The 22,155-nt window shown below is 34.6% G+C and overlaps 2 protein-coding genes and 1 pseudogene across 2 annotated transcripts; 1 reads left to right on the forward strand and 2 right to left on the reverse strand.

Annotated features, from left to right (window-relative positions):
* Positions 1 to 1,983: 1,983 nt before the first annotated feature.
* LOC110734844 lies at positions 1,984 to 4,224 on the reverse strand. Its single transcript, XM_021914986.1, has one exon. It carries the CDS (start codon positions 3,740 to 3,742, stop codon positions 2,348 to 2,350), a length of 1,395 nt encoding a protein of 464 aa, XP_021770678.1. The 5' UTR covers positions 3,743 to 4,224; the 3' UTR covers positions 1,984 to 2,347.
* Positions 4,225 to 8,557: 4,333 nt separating this feature from the next.
* Positions 8,558 to 12,451, forward strand: LOC110734812 (annotated as a pseudogene).
* A 1,498-nt stretch (positions 12,452 to 13,949) lies between these two features.
* On the reverse strand, positions 13,950 to 18,772 carry LOC110734971 (putative G3BP-like protein). The gene is made up of 9 exons (XM_021915094.1): positions 18,397 to 18,772; positions 18,183 to 18,317; positions 16,641 to 16,947; positions 16,040 to 16,305; positions 15,690 to 15,903; positions 15,297 to 15,418; positions 15,120 to 15,185; positions 14,850 to 14,925; positions 13,950 to 14,366 (listed from the first exon to the last, which is right to left on the reverse strand). The coding sequence occupies exons 1-9, from the start codon at positions 18,424 to 18,426 to the stop codon at positions 14,158 to 14,160; spliced, it is 1,425 nt and encodes a 474-aa protein (XP_021770786.1). The 5' UTR covers positions 18,427 to 18,772; the 3' UTR covers positions 13,950 to 14,157.
* Positions 18,773 to 22,155: the final 3,383 nt, after the last annotated feature.

The following is a 22,155-nucleotide window of genomic DNA, read 5'->3' on the forward strand; positions in this document are numbered from 1 at the left end:
GAGTAGAGGCCAATGCGGGCGAATGTGACTCCATGACTCACTTCGTACCATCATCCCCGATCCTCCTTTTGTGGTTCCCAATTGAACCATATGGAGTTAGTAGTCTCATGGATTATGAATGGGGTGTAACCTTCACGGGTCAATCGTTGTTACTTTTCGTTGTCTCTTATCGTGGTTGCCTTGTAATGATCCGTGAACGTTTACAAGTTCCTTAAAAACTTGTTTGCGGCTCCCTTTGCTTTGTCCCTAATCGTATGTCAATTCTCACTTCCTATGATTGCCAAGCATATTCACACATACTTAAGTAGGCGCGCTTCGAATGACGCCTACAATACTATGAAATTCTATACAATGTATCAAGTTCTTTGTCCCTATTATTTACAGAATTCAAGTCAATCTCCTAAAAAATTATGCCGATTAAGTAGTGTGCACTTTTAAAAATAGAGGGATAATTTTTCTTGCATTAAATGTCTTAATTTATTATAAAATAATAATATTATAATTGTAGTTAAATAAAGATATCTTTAATGAATGTTATTTTTTCATAGTAATAATTCATATCAAAGTTATCAAAATTGAGAATTCACTTTGAATTGGAAGGAATTTTGATGTGTATGTGTTACGGATGATATTAGTCCTTATTTTCAGAAGTTTTTCTACAGGTTTTTATTTCTCATATGAGAAGGTTTTTTCTTGTTTTAGGCTTAGAATATTTTAATTATGCAGTTTTATTTTGACAATAATTATTTTTACGATATAGGAGAATTCGAGTGAGATGATTTTTAGTGATTGTGACTATTCACCATAATTTTATTTGGTATGTATACATTTATGAATTTTTAATACTCGCATAGTATCATATTAGGTATTCTATAGACTTTGAAAATTGAAGTGACATCATGATAAGAAGATCATGATTCTTGGATTGTTTGATGAATTTTGTTTAATGACTTGTTTACAAGCATGATAAGAAGTGATAGTTTAATTATGACATGATATATTTATTGTTTGCCTTAGCCGTTGTCACAGTGGCAGTAATAATGTCTTAGATTTTCCTATTTCGTATTTTAAAAAAAGGCAAAACAGGTATTTTTAAGGAAAGGAATTTCTAGGGTGTTACAGTTGGGGCCTGCCTCGCCTATAAGGTCTAAATACCCCAATTTACACCTAACAAGGTATCTACAAGCACTTTCCCATTTTTTATACTTGCAAGCATTGATTTCTGTCCTTGAGTTCTCAATCTCACGTACTGACTTAGGCATCGGAGGGGTTTCGTTCCTCGAACACACCCCCAAGGCCAGTTAACGTGCTCTCTTGTGCAGGTGATCTTCGACCCCATTATACAAGGTCCGAATTCAGTGTTCGGCCCAAGTATAAAGATCAAAGTTTTGACCACATTTTTCACCCGAAACACATGATAGTAGCATTAACATCAAGTGGTTATGTTATTGATCTAATGAAGTTCATACAATAAGCTAGCCAACTTTTTGTGGACATTTCAAAAAAAAAAAATCTTTGTACACATGCACAACCTTTACATTTTGATGATCATGTAGAAAAATAATACAGGTAGTATAGCTTCTATTGAAATATGTCTATTGCTCCCATCTCTATCCCCCCACCCCCCCCAAAAAAAAAAAAAAAAAAAAAAAAAAAAAAAAAAAAAAGAAGAACAAAAAATCAAAATCACCAAAGGTTTAAAAATTAATTTCGTTGAAATTTTTGTATTGCCAGTAAAAATAAGTGGAAGCAAAGAATTGGTTATACTCGCCAGCTTTCATGTGTATCAATATCAATACATTTTAAGCTCTCAATAAATTTAATTTATTATCAACATTTACTTAATAAAGGGGACTTTTTTTCATCAAAATTTTGTATTCTTCTAAACCTTTCTTGAATTTTTTTAGAAGTTAAAAAAAATCATAAGTAACTAATGATGTACAAAGTAAATCAATTATCTATGTTATTGTGTTGCATTTGAAATAAATATGAAAAATTAGCTAGCATTCATGTGTAAAGGCAGCTAAAAAGAATAATAATGATAGAAGATTAGATTGATTCTTTGGTTTGGATATCAGGCCACTATAAAAGAACACTATGTATGTCTTGTATGTAAAAGCAATTGTAATATAAGGTGGAAAAAAAATTAAAGATCATATTACAAATTATTTTCCCAAATTTAATGCACAAATAAATTCATTTTAGCGAAGGGGGGAGAATCGGGCATGACACCACCAACAATATCCAATCTTCTTTTGCTTAACATTCACAATTTACTATGATTAAAAGAAAGTAAATTGTGTAGTCTTCTTCCCCTACCCAATATCTTCAAAACTCTCCTACTCACTCAAAAATATGTGGACACGGAATCTAAAGAAGGTGATCGAGCATCATACTTATTCTTAGCTTTACCACCACCATTCTTGTTATTATCATCATCTTCATCGTTTTTACCACATACTATGGAACATTCGTACCCACAAATATTTCCAAAACAAGAAAATTTACCAGCTCCACCATCAGCGGTGTATCGACGAGTATGTATCGTCCTAGGGAAGATGGTGCTACTACTACTACTACTACCACCATCAATGTAAGAACCACCATAACCATAAGCCATTGGCATCTCCGATCTCCATCTTTCTAGCTTTGTCCTTACCCCTTCACTTTCATAATCCATTATTATTGAGCTCCCTCTTTCCTCAAAGTTCTTGAACTTATTATCCTCTGCAATTGCTGCTGCCACTTCCGATGGCGATGGCCCTATTTCTGATTCATACCATACCGACCCTGCTGCAAAGTCTTTTGTGATAGATGAGTAATGTGGCAACCAATTGTGCTTTTTGTTGGTTGATATTATTGTATTATCTTGCGTTTCTTTTGTGTTTTTGTTGTTGTTTGACATCCCTTTAATCGATGAAGTTGCTGCATAACTAACAACTGATTCAACCTTTTTACCTTCTTGGTCTTTTAATTTAACAGCTAAACTTAGATTTGATCCAGCTTCAACTCCATTTATTATAGATAATGGCTTATCAAACATGTGCTTTCCCTTCTTATTATATTCTTCATTAATATTTTCTGAACCATTGATTATTGAATTATTAGGCTTGGGGAATATGTAACCTTGATCATATTCATTTTCAAGAATAGAGCTTCTTTCGCTTTTCACACGTCGAAGTTGGTTCAAACCCTTTTGAACATTAAGCTCACCATCTTGTGGATGGTTATTATGATTCTCATCTTGACCCATCAACTTTTGATACCCAACAGCTGATGTGCTAAGTTGAGTGTATAATGGCATGCTACGCATGGTGCTATCTAGGACGGTAACACCGACATTTAAAATGCCTTGGGGTCGACCAGATGGGCGACGAACTTGAAGAGCAACAAATCGCATGCCAAGATGGTTGTGATTAAAGGTCCTTGTTTGTGGGGGAATGAGATTGCCTACAAGGACTCGTACCGTGCCCACGTGAACATCACGGAACCAATGTAATGCATAGATTTCAATCATAATGGCTGATGTATCTGACTGAAGAAATTGGTTGTCGACACGAAAGACAAATTTATCGTTCCATGTTGGGTTGGTTACACCTTGTGTGTCGACACGGGTGGTAAGCTTTCGATCTGGGTGAACCCATGCCACAGCATACGTTCGCATGGACCGCGCAACCTTAGCTATATCTTGAGCTGATATTAGATTTATCTCTAAGAGTTGGAAAGGTGATAAACCTGCCATTACTAAAAGTATGTTTCTTATAATGTGTGAAGTCAATAAATTTTATTATTTTGTGCTTGTTTTTTTTTTCTTTTTTGTAAAAATGCTTATGTTCAAAGGAAAACAATTTTGTAAGATGGTCGTGTATAAAAGTTGTTATAAAGGTCAACCCACTCATCATCGTCCTAAAGAACGATGAAAGGAGGGTGACATAAATCTAAGAGAAAATGGAAGCAAAAACCAAAGGAGAGGAGAGAGAGAAAAGGTGAAAATTTAGAGAAAGAGCAAAGAAAAAATTGATGGAGAGAGAACAAGAAAAGAAAGAGCGAGATAGAGAAAAAAATGGAATGCGCCTAGTTATTTAACAGTTCTCTCTTTTCTCTCCCACTCAATTAATTTATATGCAAATCTAATTTTGGTTTTGTACAATATTTATGTGACATCTTTTTGTTTTTTAAATACTAATTGTTGTAATTTAATGAGAACTTTCATGGTTGACATGTTTTTTCTATAGATAAATTTAGATGAAATAGCTATATTAGATTATATCTCACTTTAGAGGGCTTAAAATATTACAGTCCCCGTTGATATGCATGCTTTAGAATCTTATATATTTCGCTCAAATTCTAAATAATTTTAATTTAATGAGTAACAATATTTTCCTTTACGTTAACATATTATTAATAAATTCGTGACGTTTACATCAATTACTAGAGCATAGACCCCACAAAAAGATATATACTAGTACTATTATTACTATTATTACTACTACTACTACTACTACTATTATTATTATTATTATTATTATTATTATTATTATTATTATTACTAACAACATATGAAATTAGCCATAAGAAAGAAAATACAAAGAATATGATATACAACAACTATCATATCTCTATAATGTTTTATTTAATTTAGTATTATATATTTGATTGATTTAAATTTAATCTATCTATGGATAGTAGATATATGAATTTTTTTTATTAATAAATCAATATTTTTATTATTAAAAATATTATATGTATATAATATGTATTTATGGAGGAAAGAACCTGTGTAGACCTAAGGTTTCCACGCTCCAACTGACGTCATGTTAAACATAGCACGTAGTATTCTACGTTATATTGAACATAGTAATACTAATTTTATTATAGTGATCTTTATTATATATTGACCTATATATTAAAAAAAAAATTATTAATTAAGAGGAAGCCCCAATTTATCTTCTTGATAAACAAAATATGTTTATCAAGTGGTATTTTTGTAAAATAAATCAATAATTTTGTCTAGTTAGCATGTCATTTTGGTAAATATATAAAAATTTGTGAGACCCATATATATATGACAAAAAATTGTTGATTTATTTACATTTTTGCCATTTTGTCCAATTAACATGGCATTTTGGTAAATAAATTAAAAACTGTGAGACTCTTATATGACAAAAAGTTGTTGATCTATTTATATTTTTGTCATTTGATAAACATATTTTGTTTCTCAAGGAGCTAAACTTGTATTTTTCTCATAAAATTCTCTTATGACTTTATTATAACCCAATGACTATTACTTTATTATAATACTTTCTCTGTACCATAAATATTGCAACAAGGATGAAATTACACATCTCAATGCACATTTTATATATTAAATATCTATAATTATATAAAAGTAAAAATTATAATAAGTTGATTTTGTGAAAGTATTTTACAAGACAAATCTAACAAGACCCCACATGACTATATTTTACTTTACATATAAATCATAATTTATGGTCAAACAAGCCTGATGAATATTGCAAAAGTCCAATTATTGCAATATTACTAGAACGGATGAAGTAACATTTTCACAAAGTATCAACTATTGGTGAGACAAAATCATGTCATAATCAACTTTAGCAATCTCTTCACAAGTACAATTTTGCTACACAATCAACACTCTACATTTTCATCTCTCTTTTTCCTTCATATCTCACTCTAAGGCCCCGTTCACTTCACCTTAGTTTTGTTGAACTGAAACTATTTTTACCGAACTGAAATTATTTTGTTGAACTTGAATTAATTTTATTGAATTGAAATTACTTTTGCTGAACTGAAATTATTTTTACTAATTTTCTGTTATATTTCTTCTTTAAAGTTATTGATTTTTATTGAACTGAAATTACTTTTATTGACCTGAACTTAATTTTATTTAACTGAACTTATATTTACTGACTGAAATTATTTTTACTGAATATTATTTTTGTAAGTTGAAATGAACGGGCCTAACTTTCAATTTTATCTTTCTCTCCATTTTCCTCTCAAATGCAACTTTTTCTCCTCCATTTTTACTTCATCACTCCATAAATTTCCTCACTTTTAGTTTGCTCATCTTCTTCCTTCTCTTTTTCCCACAATTTTAGCTTTAGAGCTCAAATCGTAGCCACTGGCCGACGCCATCTCTAGTATAACCTCGAATTTCTACAACAATGGCGGACGACTAATCTAAAACTTCAAATCAAGCCTAGGTTAAACATCGATGTCGTAAGAGATTTCATATATTTTTATTTATTTATCTATATATTTATATCCTCTAAAATTAATTATTACTTTGCAAAAAAGAAAATTCTTACAAAAATTAATTTGACGAATTTGAAGAAGAAGAAGAAGAAAGATGTTGTAGTTGTCGTTATCGTCTTCGACTCTTCGTCATCAACTTCAGCTACGAGTCGACTTGATAAGGTTACTTGCGAGCTTCTTGTTGGTCCTAATTGGGCTATGAATAGATATTTGTGATTTTTGTAATTCTAATCACTAGTAATATTTTAATTTCTTCTTTTTTTTTGTCGTTGACTTTTTTTTTTTAATGTTTTTTGATATTTTTAAATATATTTTTGTATATTTGTATAGGCTTGATGATAAAATTCGTTGTTTGGAATATATATGTAATTGTCGGCTAATATATATTAGTAATCAATTGAATGATATCGTTATGTATCTAGGATGGATGATATGATTAATTAGCTAGATGATATCATTCATTGTTTAGATGATATGATTAATTGTTTGAATGATATCTTTAAGTGACTATGCTAGATTGTATGATTAATTGGTTATTAGATGTTATGGTTTATTGTTTAGATGATATCAACAATTACTTGAATGATGTCATTGTAATTAAATTAACATTTTTAAAGGCCGAACATTTCTTATTTTGTGTTGATCTCACAAAGTCATTGGTGAGGCAATTCTCACCCAATAACTCAGAGTTGTGCAGAGTGCGGTCTAGACCGCACTAAATCGAATTTAGTGCGGTTTGCGGTTTGGAAATTGCGTTGCGGTTTTCAAATTTGATCAAACCGCGGTTTTGCGATTTGGTGTGGTTTTAAAAAAATTTCAAACCAAACCGCAATTTAATGAATTAGTGATGTATTGTAATTTAAGACATCAGACATTATGTTGATGTAGGATGCAAGTGTTTTATGTTGTGTGTTAGATATTAAACATTATTAGTTTATTTTGATGTTGGATGTAAGTAGGACTTTTGACTTTACTAGAATTGTTAATCACTTTTGAAGGTGGACAGGTTCTGTTTCTTCTTAAAGACTTAGAGTCAATATGACATAATATTTTAGTATAATTTAATTAAGAATTAAAAAAATGAGTTTTAATATTTGCATATTAACTTCATAATCACAAAATAAAACTACCTTTTTTAATCATTATTTGTGAGGTAAAAAAATTGTGGAAAAAAACCGCAAAACGCACCGCACCAAACCGTATTTTGCGGTGCGGTTTGGTGCGGTTTGAAAAATAATCACAAACCGCAATTTTGTGGTTTGGTGTGGTTTGAGATCAAAACTGCACCAAACCGCACATTGCACAGCCCTACAATAACTTCTCTTTATTTTATCATAGTGACCTTTTTATTAATATAACGACGTTTAGATAACAATATTTAAATATGATGACCCTAATATAAGTATTTCACAAAAGATATGTAAACTAAGTGTATTTAAGAGTGTATAAAGATAACCTACAAAATCGACTTCGTCCTTCAAAGGATATGGGACAATGCTTCACAAGGTGTTGAAAACCTACCCAACCGACCTGATCTGAAATTGATCCTAAAATACTTCGGATATCGACTTATTTGAACTAATAATTTAGCATTACTCAAATTCAAAATTAGATCCTATCAGATCTAATTTGACTTCACCGAAACGAGTCCCACTAGTCGCATAGTCCCTATATGCATTTTTTTGCATATACGATGGCAAAAGTGGAAAAGCGCTGAGGTTTGACATTTAAAATGGTATTTTTTATGGTTACGGTGGTACATTTTTAGTACTATTATGCATGCATATTGTACCATTATGTCTTAGTAGTACTATTATATCTCATAGTGGTATAATATTTTGATATACCATTTACAACATTTAATAGGTACTTATTTGTACTATAGCATAATATTTATACTACTACAATATTAAATGGTACTTTATACTCGTACTACAACTTCAACTTTATTACTACATTGTCATTCTATATGCAATATTTCCGCCACACCATTCTCCCATCAAAACCAACCCAAACTCTTAGACACCTCTAACAGTAACTTGTCAGCGATGGGTGCAAGTCCCAAGCTATATTTCACCCACGCTACCCTCCTACGTATGCTCTACACGTGTTGCGTATCGAATCTTTAAGCAAAAATAAAATAAAACTAGAGGTCCTTTAATTGCAGGAAATTTTCACTCTCAAGCAAAGGCAAAATCAAGATCCCAGTTCTATTAATTTCCTAATAACATAGAATAATACCATCTTCAATCTCAAAATCAAGCAGAAAAAAAATTCTAAAATGTTAGAAACGGCCCTGTCTTTATCGATATACACCAATAATAATGGTGTTGAAGAACAGGATGGAAAGATTGATGGGGAATTTCAGGGTAATAGTGATTTTAGTTTTATGAAACCAAACATGGATTTAATCAAAGAAGAAGGTGATGATTTGGGTGAAATTGTTGATGGGTTTGTAAGGAAAACTGTTATGAGTTTGTATGATACTGTATACGAGTATTGTATTTATATTCTATATGAATCTGTTTATCATGAAGTTTAAATTTGAAGTGGGGTATTATATTTGAAGTCCGAGTTTATATCTTAGATATAGAAACAAGGACTTATATAGTTATATTTGCCTAAAAATCACAGAAGTAAACCCCTAATAGGCTCTCTTAACAAATGATCTTAAACTCGTCTTAGTCAATATATTATGCGGAATGCTGATATGTACTTCATCCGTTCTCTTTTAATTGCAAAATGGGGTGCATAGTTTTGGAAAATTAAAGAGGAAAAAAGTAGACTCGAGTGATGAGGAAACAGGTAAAGAAAATCTTTGACCAAATACAGTAATTTTGCACGAGACCAACCAGGCATAGCTCATTTGGACCCATTGTTAGCTTTTGCAAACTTTGCTTTTGTTATTTTTTTTTACCCTTTATCATGTCAATGTAGATTTGTATATCTTGAAACCAATATACTGTATTGTTTAGACTTCTGCCAAAAAAAAAAAAAAAAAAAACCTTGAAACCAATTACCATAGGTTCTTTTGTAGCAATATTTTTTTACTGTGTTAACTAAGCTACATTCTGCATCAATATAGGAAAATAAACTTATTAAACAGTTTCTATTTTGTATTAACTTTGGATAAACTTGATGAATAATTTGTTGCGAAACAGAGAAAAGGAGACCTTCAAGGAGCAGAAGAGTATTATTTTCGCGCCACAACAGCTGATCCTAGTGATGGGGAAATTCTTTCACAGTATGCTCAATTGGTGTGGGAGCTCCATCGCGATCAGGAAAGAGCCTCGGGATACTTTAAGCTTGCTGCTCAAACTGCTCCCAAGGATAGGTGTGTAATTTTTATACCATACTCCTACTATATGTTAGCTTGACATAGAAAAACTAAAGGGAGACAATGATTAATCAATCATCCCTTATACGAATTTAAATCTGAATTTTATTTGATTATTAGAACTTTTAATCCCTGAACTCAAGTTATATGAACTTCTAAGTTTGAATTGATTTTAACTTAAATTCATATTTTAAATGTAAAGTAACTGGGCTTTCGGACATGTTTTTCTGCAGAACTTATCTTTGATTATAGTAATTAAAAGGATTGGGGTTTAATTATTTCATAATTGAGCCAGGTTATGGTTATGCTAATGTAAAGTTCCAGTCTTCAGTAAATCTCGGTTTTGATTTCATCATTGGTCATTGGGGAGTACAAATGTAGGTGTCTAAACTATGATTAGAGATATGCTTAACTCGTAATCAATATATTTGGAGAAATAATAATTAAGTGAAATTTTTTATTTGCCATTCTGTTGTATGTGCACTTGTAACAACAGTATCTGAAGTACATATATCAGCACCGAATTGCACACATATTCGAGCAGCATTTTAGACAACGAATTTTTTTGACACAGACCTCTTATGTTACGTATGCAAATCCTTTTCCCCTGTAACTGCAAAGGAAGATATAAACCCTTAGTTGTGGCTTTAAGCTAGTATCAGCGTAATCTGTTGTGATGTGTGAGTATTAGGAATTTCTATGTTAGTACGTACATTCTTGTCGCGGTATATATAAGATGCTCTAAAGTGTAATTTGGCGAATTTGCTGAAATTCTGACATCTTACCTCATGCTTCAGCAATATTCTGGCGGCATATGCTAAGTTCCTTTGGGAAGTAGGTGATGATGAACACGAGGGTTCTATTCAACCTGATCTCGCACAGGTATGAAATTCCTATTAAAGTGAATGTTTGATCGTTCAATCTTGGGAACCTAACTGAGGTTGGCTTTCAGGTAGACCTACAAAAATCTATTCACTTGCATCCTGCAGATGAGATTGTAGTGGGCGTTGATGGTGGCATTGACAGTCCAAAATTTGAAGCAGGAGCCCCGATAAACAGTGCTGATGTAGAAGATTACTATAAAATGATGATCGAGAAAGATCCATCGGATCCCCTGTTTCTGAAGAAGTATGCTCAGTTCTTGTATCAGGTGAAACTCCAACTGTATTATTAAGGCATTTACTCTATTACTGGAAAAATAAAGCAAATAATGTCCCTCTATTCCATAGTATAGTGCCATTTCCACGGTTTTCCAAGTATACCTTTGACCATCAATATCTTTAATCAAGTATTAACAAACTTTATAAAAAGTTGATATTCTAAACATTGTGAGGAATGTAACAATATCTCACATGATTGTCTTTTGTATATCCTAATGAAAATTTTTGGTCATTAGTTTTATAATTTAACCATTAAAATAGAATGGACATTATATTATGGGACGAATAGAATATAATATTTACCAAGAGAGTTTTATTACAGCTAAAGCAACAAAGAAATCCTAACATCTGATTACAACCTCCAGCAACTTTTAGTGCAACACAGCTTCATGCTCATTTGACCCCCTCTCTCCCCACCTTATAGGAAGAGTTGAAGACAGAATCATAAGCTAGCAGCAGTATCCAGCAATTAAAATGATGATTGACTTAAAGTAGCGTTACAGTCGAAAATGTTGCCATTGCAAACTCTTTGATTTCTCCGTAGTCAAATGTGATAATATTGCTTCAGAAAATTGCATGCCATTCGGATTGGCTTTTCTATGCTTCTTCCTTCAAGCTACCATATTTTCTTCAATCTCAAATGGTTGAACTGAAAATTATCTTAAATTGAAGTTATCTCTAGAGATAGGTATATAGATGAAACATTTTACATAAATAACATTTATTTTTATATCAGTATAAGAAAATTGGTCAAAGTAAAACATGTGAATAGTGAAAAAGTCGGAACAATTAATTAAAAAATATAAAGTGAGTTTTGCATTTGTAATTTGTCTGCATTGGTCATTTGAAGGTATTTGATTCTGAGACAAAGTCATAGATTCATAGTGACAGGAGATTATAATTTGAACTGACTTGTACATATTTGTTTGACGCATTGCTTCCTTAAGCTCCCCTCCCTACTACTCCCTGGTCCTAAAACTGTTGCAGCCTACCCCAACTTTTCAATCTAATTCCAAGCACCCTCTAGAATTTGGAGCGTCCGGTATCAATTCCTTTAAAGTTCTGAATGAGTTCCATGAGGACATTATTGCGATGTATATTTGATCTCAATTTCTTGTAAATGTGAACTTTTTTCCTTTGGTAGTGTTTTCTTGAGTATGTGAACTTTTGGACCGTGTTAGCTCCTTTGGTAGAAATTTCTCGTATTATGTGAACTTTTGGACCGTGTTAGCTCCTTTGGTTGAAATTTCTTGTATATGTGAACTTTGGATTGTGTAAGCCCCTTTTAACTATGTCCGGAATATGACTTTTTTGGTTGATGATGTGTTCTAATGACAGACAAAGGGTGATCTTCAGAGTGCTGAAGAACATTACTCGCTTGCCATATTGGCTTACCCACAAGATGGTGAGATGTTGTTGCAGTATGCAACGTTACTATGGGAAATTCATCATGACCAGGAAAAAACTTTATATTACATGGAATGAGCTATTGAAGTTGCCCCTGGAGATAGGTATTGATCTTTCCCAAGTCTTCCAGGATTTTAAACTTCAAAGTATGCATATCCCCACAATTTTCAGAATTTCTAATCTGAAATTAACTGATTTTCTTATGCTTGTTTCCTGCAGCAACACTCTTGCAGCTTACGCTCGTTTTCTATGGACCATTGATGATGAATAATAACCCACTTCTTTTTCTTAGTGAACTTCAGGTTGTACATTTATATGAACAGCATGATAACTAAATTGTGATGTTCAATAGTTGAAATTCTGTTTTTATAAAAGAATGTGATTTTGCCTCTCTTCTTGTTGAAAGGTTTATATGTTGATAAGCTCCTGTGAGAAGTTAAGGCCGTTATTTATATATATAGGGGAGGGATCCGGTGAGAATAGGTACATATGTGAGTACACATACTTATATGAGAACTAATCTAAAATTTAGAACATGTTACTCAAATTAAAATTTAGAACATATGAGTAATAATTTAGAACATCTGTGTGAGTAATAATTTTGAATATCTGATTTAAGAATTAGAACATGTGAGTAAAAATTTAGAAATCTGCTTTACTAAATTTAGAATATATAAGTAAAATTTAGAACATGTGAATAAAAATTTAGAACACCTTATATATAATATAGAAAATGTGAGTAAAAATTAAGAACATACGAGTAAAAATTAGAACATATGCTTTAAATTCTAAAACATACTATTTAAAATCACAGAAACACACGTTTTAAAATTTAGAACATATAAGTTAAATTTTGGAACAAGTTATTTTAAGTTTATGACATCTAACTTAACTAATCTATGGTTTACAACATGTGAGTACTAATTTAGAGCATCTGACTTAATTTAGAACACTTGAGTAAATATTTAGAACATTAGAATTAAAATTTAGAACTTACGAGTAAATATTTAGAGCATATGGAGTGTTCTCACATAAGAAATGGTTCTCACATAAAGAAGGGGTTCTTACATCTAACATTCGTAAGCCATGCATATCTGAATTCGGACAAGGCCGCTATCGGGTGCGCCAGAATTTAATCATCAAGCACATCAGCAGCAAAATTTCACCCGATTTGACATAAAGTGTGAGTAGAAAATATCTAATCACATAATATGAATACAAATCCCTCTTCTTCCTTATTTTCCTTTACTACTCTCTCTCTCACAAAAATTCAAAGAACTCAACCCCTTCTCACCACAAATCTCCATTAACACCTCAATTCTTCACCAAATTTCTTTTTCCTACTTACTTTCTACTCCATTCTCTACTTCTCTCCCATATTTTTCTTTCTCAAAATACATACTTCCAACCTAAGGGTTTCAATTTCTAGTGAGAAAAAGCTTGAAATTCTTTCCCATGGCACCAAGGAAGAGAAGTAGAAGCAATTGCACACACGTCAGGCACCACCACCTCCACCACCACGATCGGCAATCTCTCACAACCTACAATTTCTCAAAATCAATTTTTCTACCAAATGGAAAAGGTCTAAATTCTCTTTAAGTCAAACTTCATCCAATTACTCCTTTCCAGGATCACATTTTTAAAAAATTTGAATAAATAAAGTTAGAGATATTTACGTGTAAAATATGTCTTTAAGGTTGTGTAAAGTCAAATAGGGCAAAGTAATTAAAACAAATTAACAAAAGTTTTATGCCAATGAAAGCTTCGACTGAAGACAAACATTTTTCTTTAATTAATTAATTATAAAAATGAACAATAAAAGAGGCTTGATATTGAAAGCTACTCCCCAAAGAATGCATTTCTTCAAATGCCAAAAGAACTGCAAAAATATTAAGTATAATTTATGTTTGACTTTCGAAAACTAAACTGAAAGTAATGCTAAAATTTCTCTATTTCTTCATCATCAACCTACAATGTTCACTCTGATATGGTATGTCCGTTTCTTGAAGCTTGGTTCGTGGAATACCCTTTATCTTGTCGGCTAGTTTGCCTGTAATAGCCGTTCCCTCGTGGCCTGTTGAACTCACGTTCTCCTCCAACTTGACCACCACCCCTGCTATAACTACGACCTCCAAACCGTCCCCTCGAAGAATCAGGCTGATATGTAGCTCTGCCTCTCCCTCTCCCTGCTCAGATCATTCCATGCAAAGTTAAACAAGGCACACAGCAGCTTCAGCACATTTAGATTTGTAATGCAATAGTTAATGTCAGCTAGCTTAAGTCTTAATGAGTGTTATATATTACCAGGGGTTCAATGTCGTTTATATCACTAATTATGATGCAACAATAACCAGAAGATTTCAAGTAAAATCTTCAGCTGTACAAAGAGGACTATTTCTTTCCTATTGACCAGTGACAAAAGGATGTCTGTTCTCTTCCATTTTTGTCATACATACTAGAAATTATTAGTGCAAGAGCCAGGAGGGGGCAACGGAAACTGAAAGAGGCAAGACAACTAGACATTTGTCCAGGCGAAATAAACAGAGATGAAAACTCAGGAGAGCTTATATTGATATTTCTTAACACATCAGCAACTAGATCAAATTAATTGAGAAACAGAAATAGAGATTATAAAGACATTTAAACAGATACAGAGCAGGTATACATACTTCCACGGGCAAAGCTGCTGTTTGCTCTCCTCTCTTCTATGTATACTTGTCGTCCGGCAACCTGAACTGAGCCAGCCTTCAAATAATGGTAAAACAAAACATAAGCACAGTGACCATAACAAAATAAATTAAATAAATTGAAGCTTGCAGTTAATTTAAATTCCAGCCAGTCACCACAACCACAGCCAGCGGAAGCATATAGAACATCCAAGATGAGATAAAAATGTATTAGGAGCATGATAGCACCACAAACAATACTAAGATACAAACCTTGATTGCACTTTGGACAGATTCAATATCTTCAAATTCGACGAATGCATAACAAACATCAGTGTCCTGAATATAGTTCACATCAGACAAACATATAAGCACCCCAATATTTTGAAAACTGATGGTAGAAATTATTCCAAAACTTCAAATAAAAAATTAAATAATGCACATTTAAACCTTCAGTCTCCTGATGGCTACACCTTCACCAGTAAGTTGGCCAAATTTCTTAAACTCTTCCTCTAACTCCGAGGCAGATACATTCGGTAACAAGTTTCTCACGTAGACCGACTTTATTTCACCTACAATAACAGCAAACGAAATTATTATAATAATAAATCATACTAGATGGTGCAGAAGCAGGAATTCTGGATAATCAAGCAGGTAATTGATCTAAAGAGATATGATGCATGCGAGGAGAGACTGTGAATCTTAGAAGTTTAAGATCAGCCCAGATGATAAGTTATCACTTCAAACTGTTTGAAAAAATTCTGATTCAAAGGGTTGAGACAAAAAAAAAAAAAAAAAAAAAAAAAAAAAAAAAAAAAAAAAAAGACAAGGAACTTGGCAGACCTCTATCATCTGTACCCGAAACCTCCTCACTCATGTCTGTTGTGAAATTCTCACTTGCAACTTGCATTGAATTCGTCAGCTGCTGGGGTTGTTGGGCAGCAGCTTGCTGGGCTTGCTGTGGGGCTTGCTGCCACTCTGAAGCAGGTGTCACAGCCTTGTTAGAAGAAGATGGAGGTGCCACAGATAGCGTTGACTGTACTTTGGCAGCGCGTAACTTCAGTAAAGCACATAGAATTTTCAATCAGTTTAGTATGAAATAAAACCTAAGCTATGATATACAAAAATACAAATGACAACTTAACATTAATAGAGATTAATTCAAAGGCAACTAAAGCCAAGCAGACACATACCACAGAAGCATAGGTATGCTTTTGAGGCTCCTCAGCAGATTCCTCTATCTGTGATGGTGGAATTTCCTGTATGGGGTTTATTGGGCTCTCAAGGAAACCATTCGCCTGCTCCCTAGAATTGACATCGAGTATATTTTCGACTTCAGGGGCTTGCTGAAGCCTCTGCTCAGGCATTGAATAATTATCAACTGCGCCATTTTCTTTGATATCCCCAGGAGGCATGTAGTCCCTGGCCTGCATTCCTCCACTAATCATGTAGTTTGACACTATAAAAAAGCCAATCATCTTACATCACCAAGGTCGTATATTAAGGTACAACAATAGCTCAAACTATGCAATAACAATTTCATGACTAAACTTCAGAAAGCATTCAAAGCAACAAATTCAACCTTCAGTAATAAGGTCCAAGCAAGTGTATCTATAACAGGTAAATTCGATCATCAATATAACAATGACAAAGCATTGCTTTGCCTTGAGAATTTGGCACAACATTTTTGTTCCAATTAAAGGGAATACTCTACTCTAAACCTTAACCACATCCAACTGACCTAGTCTATTAAGAAAAAGTTGGGACTCCACAATCATAGCTAAAGTTACATACCTGCCTCAGGTATGGGTGAAGAAGCATTCAACTTCACATTAAGATTGGCTTGCCCCATCAGTGATGCAGGATAAGGATGAACTTGATCTTCTTCAATAAAGTGAAAAACATCATTGAGAACAAAAAATCCTTTCTCCTGAGGAGCCAAAAAAAATGTCTGAGCAAATTTCTTTTTCCCGCTGAAATCCCTTATCTGTACAGACCCTGTGACCATCACAATTACTCCTCCATTCCATGATTCAAGGGAATGAGCCGTCTTGATCTCAATTGATGTAAAACGCATTGACATAACAAGTGCATGGATTTGCTGCCAGGGTATATATGTTAAGTGCGTCAGTTGCATGAAGAAAGAGTGGGAAGAACAGCATTCACGGAAAATAAACAAAAGAAAGCATACAACCAAAAGTTCCCCATAAGATGGCTTATATATATTATAAACCATCTACTACTGACAGGAAGTGACTAGGTAAACTTAGAATTTTCAGAACTAGGGAGAGGATGTAAAAGAAGAAGCAAAACTAGTGGACCTTAATCAATACACTCCTCTAAGTCCACAGTTCAAAGAATATAATACCAATGAAGAGAAGAGCTCAAACAAGATGGTACAATGACTGAAAACAGGCTTGTAGGTTGAGGCTACATGTCTGCCACTTCAAACAAAGCTGGACAGAATATGGGATAGCTTCATCTCCATAGAGTACTTATCACTTTAATTTGGCATCCTCAATTCAGGTCAAAGATTGGTACTATATATTCTATTCAACAATTTATATATTCATAGTAAACATCAAACTATAAGTAGCTTGTGGCCAGTGACACCTAAGTTGACACTCCGTCCGGTATTAAATTGTCAACTTTTGATTTATTCTACTCCAAACTACAACCTTGTCCTTGGTCCCAAAACGGGAAAACGCTTTATTAATTAAGAGATATACAACTAAACTGACAATCCGGACCAGTACCACACATCAGTATCCAGGCACATGAAGCACCAACATTTAAGCTGCTGGTAATTGAAGTGCAGAATAATTAAAGACTCATTCATGGACCAAAATAAATAAATAAATAAATAAAGGCAAATTCCAAAGGCTCAACCTCATTATGACTACATGAATTTACAGCTTTCCCAATCATTCATTTCCACCCGCATAAACTACACAAATATTCCCATCAAATTCCAATATGCAAAACACACTTTGCCGTCATTTAGAACATAGAACCATATATAATCAATTTCCGCCACCACCTTAACATCACTTAAGGCAAGCACAATCAACTAATCCTTTATCCACCACCCTATTTCCAACTTTATCCGCACACCTCGCTCTTTCGCCCAAAAAACTCATTACCCTCCGTTATTAGTCAGCGAGCAAAGGCGAAATTACCCATTTCACAAAAGAATCCAAATTTCACTAATCACAAAACAATTCATTTCAATAAAACCCCACAATTTTCACAATCAAATCTTGCACAAAACTAAGTAAGCAGCCACTAAAACAAAGCAAGCAATACAAAAAGAGGAGAGATAAAAGTGAAAATGACCAGCATTGCAGTAGCAGTCTCGCGAGTATGACCATCAATACGAAGCATCGTACTTGCGTCAGAGTAAAGCTGGTGCACAAACTCCGGCCTCTGCTGAAGCATTGAGTAATACTGCGTTACAAAGTAGCTGCCCACCTGAAAAAAAAAATAATAATAAAAAAAATCAAAAAAATAAAGTTGAAATTAGGATTAAAAAAAAATGAAATTAAAATACCTGAGCAGCAGTCATGTAAGGAGTCGCCATTGATAAGCAAGAAGAAAAAGGGGGAAAAAAAAAATCTAGGGTTTCAGAACGAAACCCTAGATCTGGAAAAAAAAAAATCAGAGAGAGCAAAGAGAAGGGCGGAGTAAGGGAGTTAAGAGACGAAGAAGAGGAGAGAAAGAGAAGGTGATTTTTATTTTAAAATTAAATTAAATTTAAATTTAAATTTTTTTAATTTGGTTTGAAAGATTTGCGGGGAGAAAAAATGGGGAATAAAACTGGGATAAGCAAACAGATTTTTTTTATTTGATTTTTTATTTATTAAAATTGAAGAGAGAGAGAAAGGAAGGATGGAGGAGATAGGGTTTATTTTTTAAGGATGAGATGAATGATGATGATGAAGATGATGATGGGCTGGGGTTTAACGCGTAGGAAAAAAAGAAAAAAAGGAGTGATTATGGGCGTGTGTTGTACTGTTGTGGTAGAGTCACTACGGTAATATTCTGGTAGAGGACTGGAGGTGCGCTCACTACCATGGTGGAACGATTTCTCACAAAGTACTGTTCACGTAGAATCAGGTACTAGGTCCGTTTTTAAGAAAATATAATAAAAATTAATGCTAATGCTGTTAGTGGTTTACCTAAGTAGAACCGCTAATGGCATTAAAGGTTTTACGTTGTTTTAAAAGTACAAAAAATATCTAAGGGAGTGTTTGGTTCGTAGGTTTTAGTATAAGATATGGGATTGGAAGGAGTGAAACTCATACCAAATACATGTTTAAAAAAATGAGGGAGGTGGTCGAATATGGCTTATACCACACCTCTAGATATCAATTAAAAGGCAAAAATTTATTTCTGAACAACAATAAGATATTAAGAATCAAAATCTAGCTTTATACCACCCCAATTTCATTTCTTATTACAAACTCATACTACTTTTTGAAAGGAATGGTGTCCTTCGAACAAGTGTATTATTCCGATAAAGGGTTCGGAATTAATTAGGAAAGCTAATTATTCAGTGAGGTCAAGTGATCGGAATGCCTAGCTAGAGGCCGCTTCTGATCAGTAATATTAATGTATAATTTATATTACAGCTTGCTCTTGACTGAACCATTGGGTCACACCCAATCGTGTAACCAAACTACGACGTCAAATTAATCCGAAGGATTAAATAAGTCAATAAGGATTTTACGAACCAAGACGTCAGATTCCGAGCTTAGAGCGTCGAAGCCGAGCGTCAAGCGTCGAGATGATTCTAAGAATCGACGAGACGTAAAATAATCAAACGACACGACGTACTAGGCTTGCAAGCCTAGCACGAGGCCTTGCCACACCACTCTAGTGGAGGCAAGGCTGAACCGCAACCCAAGACCTCGCATAGGCTCAGCATGGTGCTGGCCGGGGCATGCGAGGTTGTGCGTGCTATCGCAGCACAAGCCCTCGCATAAGCCGAGCATCAAGCTGGGCGAGGCATGCGGGGCTATGTGTGCTGGCCGAGCTAGTGTGCGTTCCAGCAATGCTAGCAAGGCTAGCAGCGCTAGCTAGCTAGGCCTCGCTAGCTGCTAACCGCAAGGCCAGCACGCAAGCAAGCAACGCCCAGCAGCAAGCATGCGGGCTTGCTTTGCTTGTTGGCCCAGCCGAGAGCACAAGGGCAACCTACTAGGCACTCTTGTTGCCCAAGGCAAAGGGCGGCCACGTGGCGCATGCTTAGTGAGGGAGAGCTTTTGCTTGGGGAGCAAGGGGGGCATGTGGTCCTCCCTTGTGATCCTCACCTAACCCCTCCCATGTGTGTGCCAAGTGTTGTTTGATTATTTGTCTCGCTATTTAATTTAATTTAGAATTAAATTAATTACTTGTTTTCAAACTTTATTAACTCTCCCACATGGAAAGATGATTGAAGTTTTTGAGGGTGCCTAGTCTATAAATACCAACTCTAGGAGTTGGGAAATTTACACTTGAGTTGAACTCAATAAGGTATCTCCCAAAAGCGTGAGAAAGCGTTTAAATTCGTAATACTTTAGTTTATTTTGGTCTAGCCTCGTCTAAGCTAGTAGGGACCCGTTCGGCGCGCGAGGGTGTGAGACGGAGGAGGGCTTGCACTTGCGGGTCTAGAGTTTTTCCGTGTTCGTGCTCGGGGATCGTGAGAAGCATGCGTCAAGGGTGAGCAAGTCTTATCTTTACTTTCTCTCTCCTCCTTTATGTGTTTATGCTTTCAATATTGTATGTTTTAGTTGTAATTATTATGTTGGGTTTTGCGGTGTTCGACACCGCGCGGAAATAAAACCCGAAAACCAGATCGCATGCATAATAATTACAACATAAACAAAAGCATGCAAATAAGCAAAACACAAACACATAAAAAGAAGAGAGAGAAAGAAACTCACCCTAGACGCGTGCTTCGCTCACTCAACGAGCTCGTTCTTGGAAAGCTTCAAGCTCCGCAAGTGCGAAACCTCCGACGGCTCACACCCTCACTTACCGAACTGGAACCGGCCCCTACCCCGTAGCTTACACGGGGTTAGACCAAAATAACTTAGAGTTTACGAACTAAGGTTTTCTCGCTTTTGGAGATCCCTTAGTGCCTACCTTGACAATCCGATCAGGTTGGTCTAGGTCTAGCACTATGTCCGTATGATCGCCGGCCGGTTACGGCCTTAACTCTTCTGGCTGGCCAACAGTCATTAACTGCTATGCTTGCTCTTTCTTGATTGACTTGCAGTTTTCGCCGACCTGGTATGCTTGGAGTGACCCTTCTTCAGAGTTTTGCTCGAATGCCCGTTTGTGTTCGAGTGAAGTTGGCTTCACAGCCAGCTGATTACAATCCTTTGCCATCGCTTGGTCTCCTTGAATGGAGCCTATCTGCACGTCCGACCGCTCGAACTTAATCAGCATTAAGTTGGGACAATTACACCTTTACTGAGTTCAAGGTCGGACGAACGATGATGACATTGTAACCTGTAAGCTCTTTAACAACTAAGAAGAGGACGACCATGTGTAACACCCCAATAATTCTCTCTTTAAAACCTGTATTAACCTGTAATAACCTGTAGTAACCTGTAATCACCTGTAAATACTTTTAATAACCTGTAAGAGAATTACTGGCGTGCTACCGCCACGTGTTCAAACGTTACGGCTAGTTTCAGATATCAGCAGCGGAAAACTAATTTAGTTTTAAAAGAAAATATAAGTTTCAAAACTAATAATCAAAACCAAATTTAGACTTACAAGTTGGAACCATAACGGCCCTTATTCAAAACCCTGTAAAATAGGAAACTGGTAGAGTTAGAGTCAAAATAACATCAATTTATGAAATGAAATAAGCTAAGTGATTAACCAACGCTCCACTCAAATCCCATCACCCTGATGCAAGTTCAGTTTATGCAAAAACCTGTGATTAGTCTGCTCCCCAATATTACAAGTGTAAGAATTGGATCATTACAGGCTCATTGAAGGGCGAAGGCCATGACCAAGAGAAAACACACAAAAGCACGCAATCAGCAACACTGAGTACATATAAGCTACGAAATATAGTAAAGAGCCTTAGCATGATACTATCAAGCATTCTATACACACACAATATAATCATTGACTCGGACACATAACTCAATTGTCGATCATTACTAAGTTTTCACTAAATAGCATTGATAATTTCATTAATTTAATTGGATTAAGCAATTGACCGGGTTGTCCCCCTATGCCCCATTTCAGAACATTAATAAAAGAAAAACCCTATGCCTCCTTTCGGAAGACATTAATAAACATCCAATGGCAG

Source organism: Chenopodium quinoa, unplaced genomic scaffold (genome assembly GCF_001683475.1).
Source record: "Chenopodium quinoa cultivar QQ74 unplaced genomic scaffold, ASM168347v1, whole genome shotgun sequence".
NCBI classification, from domain to species: Eukaryota; Viridiplantae; Streptophyta; class Magnoliopsida; order Caryophyllales; family Amaranthaceae; genus Chenopodium; species Chenopodium quinoa.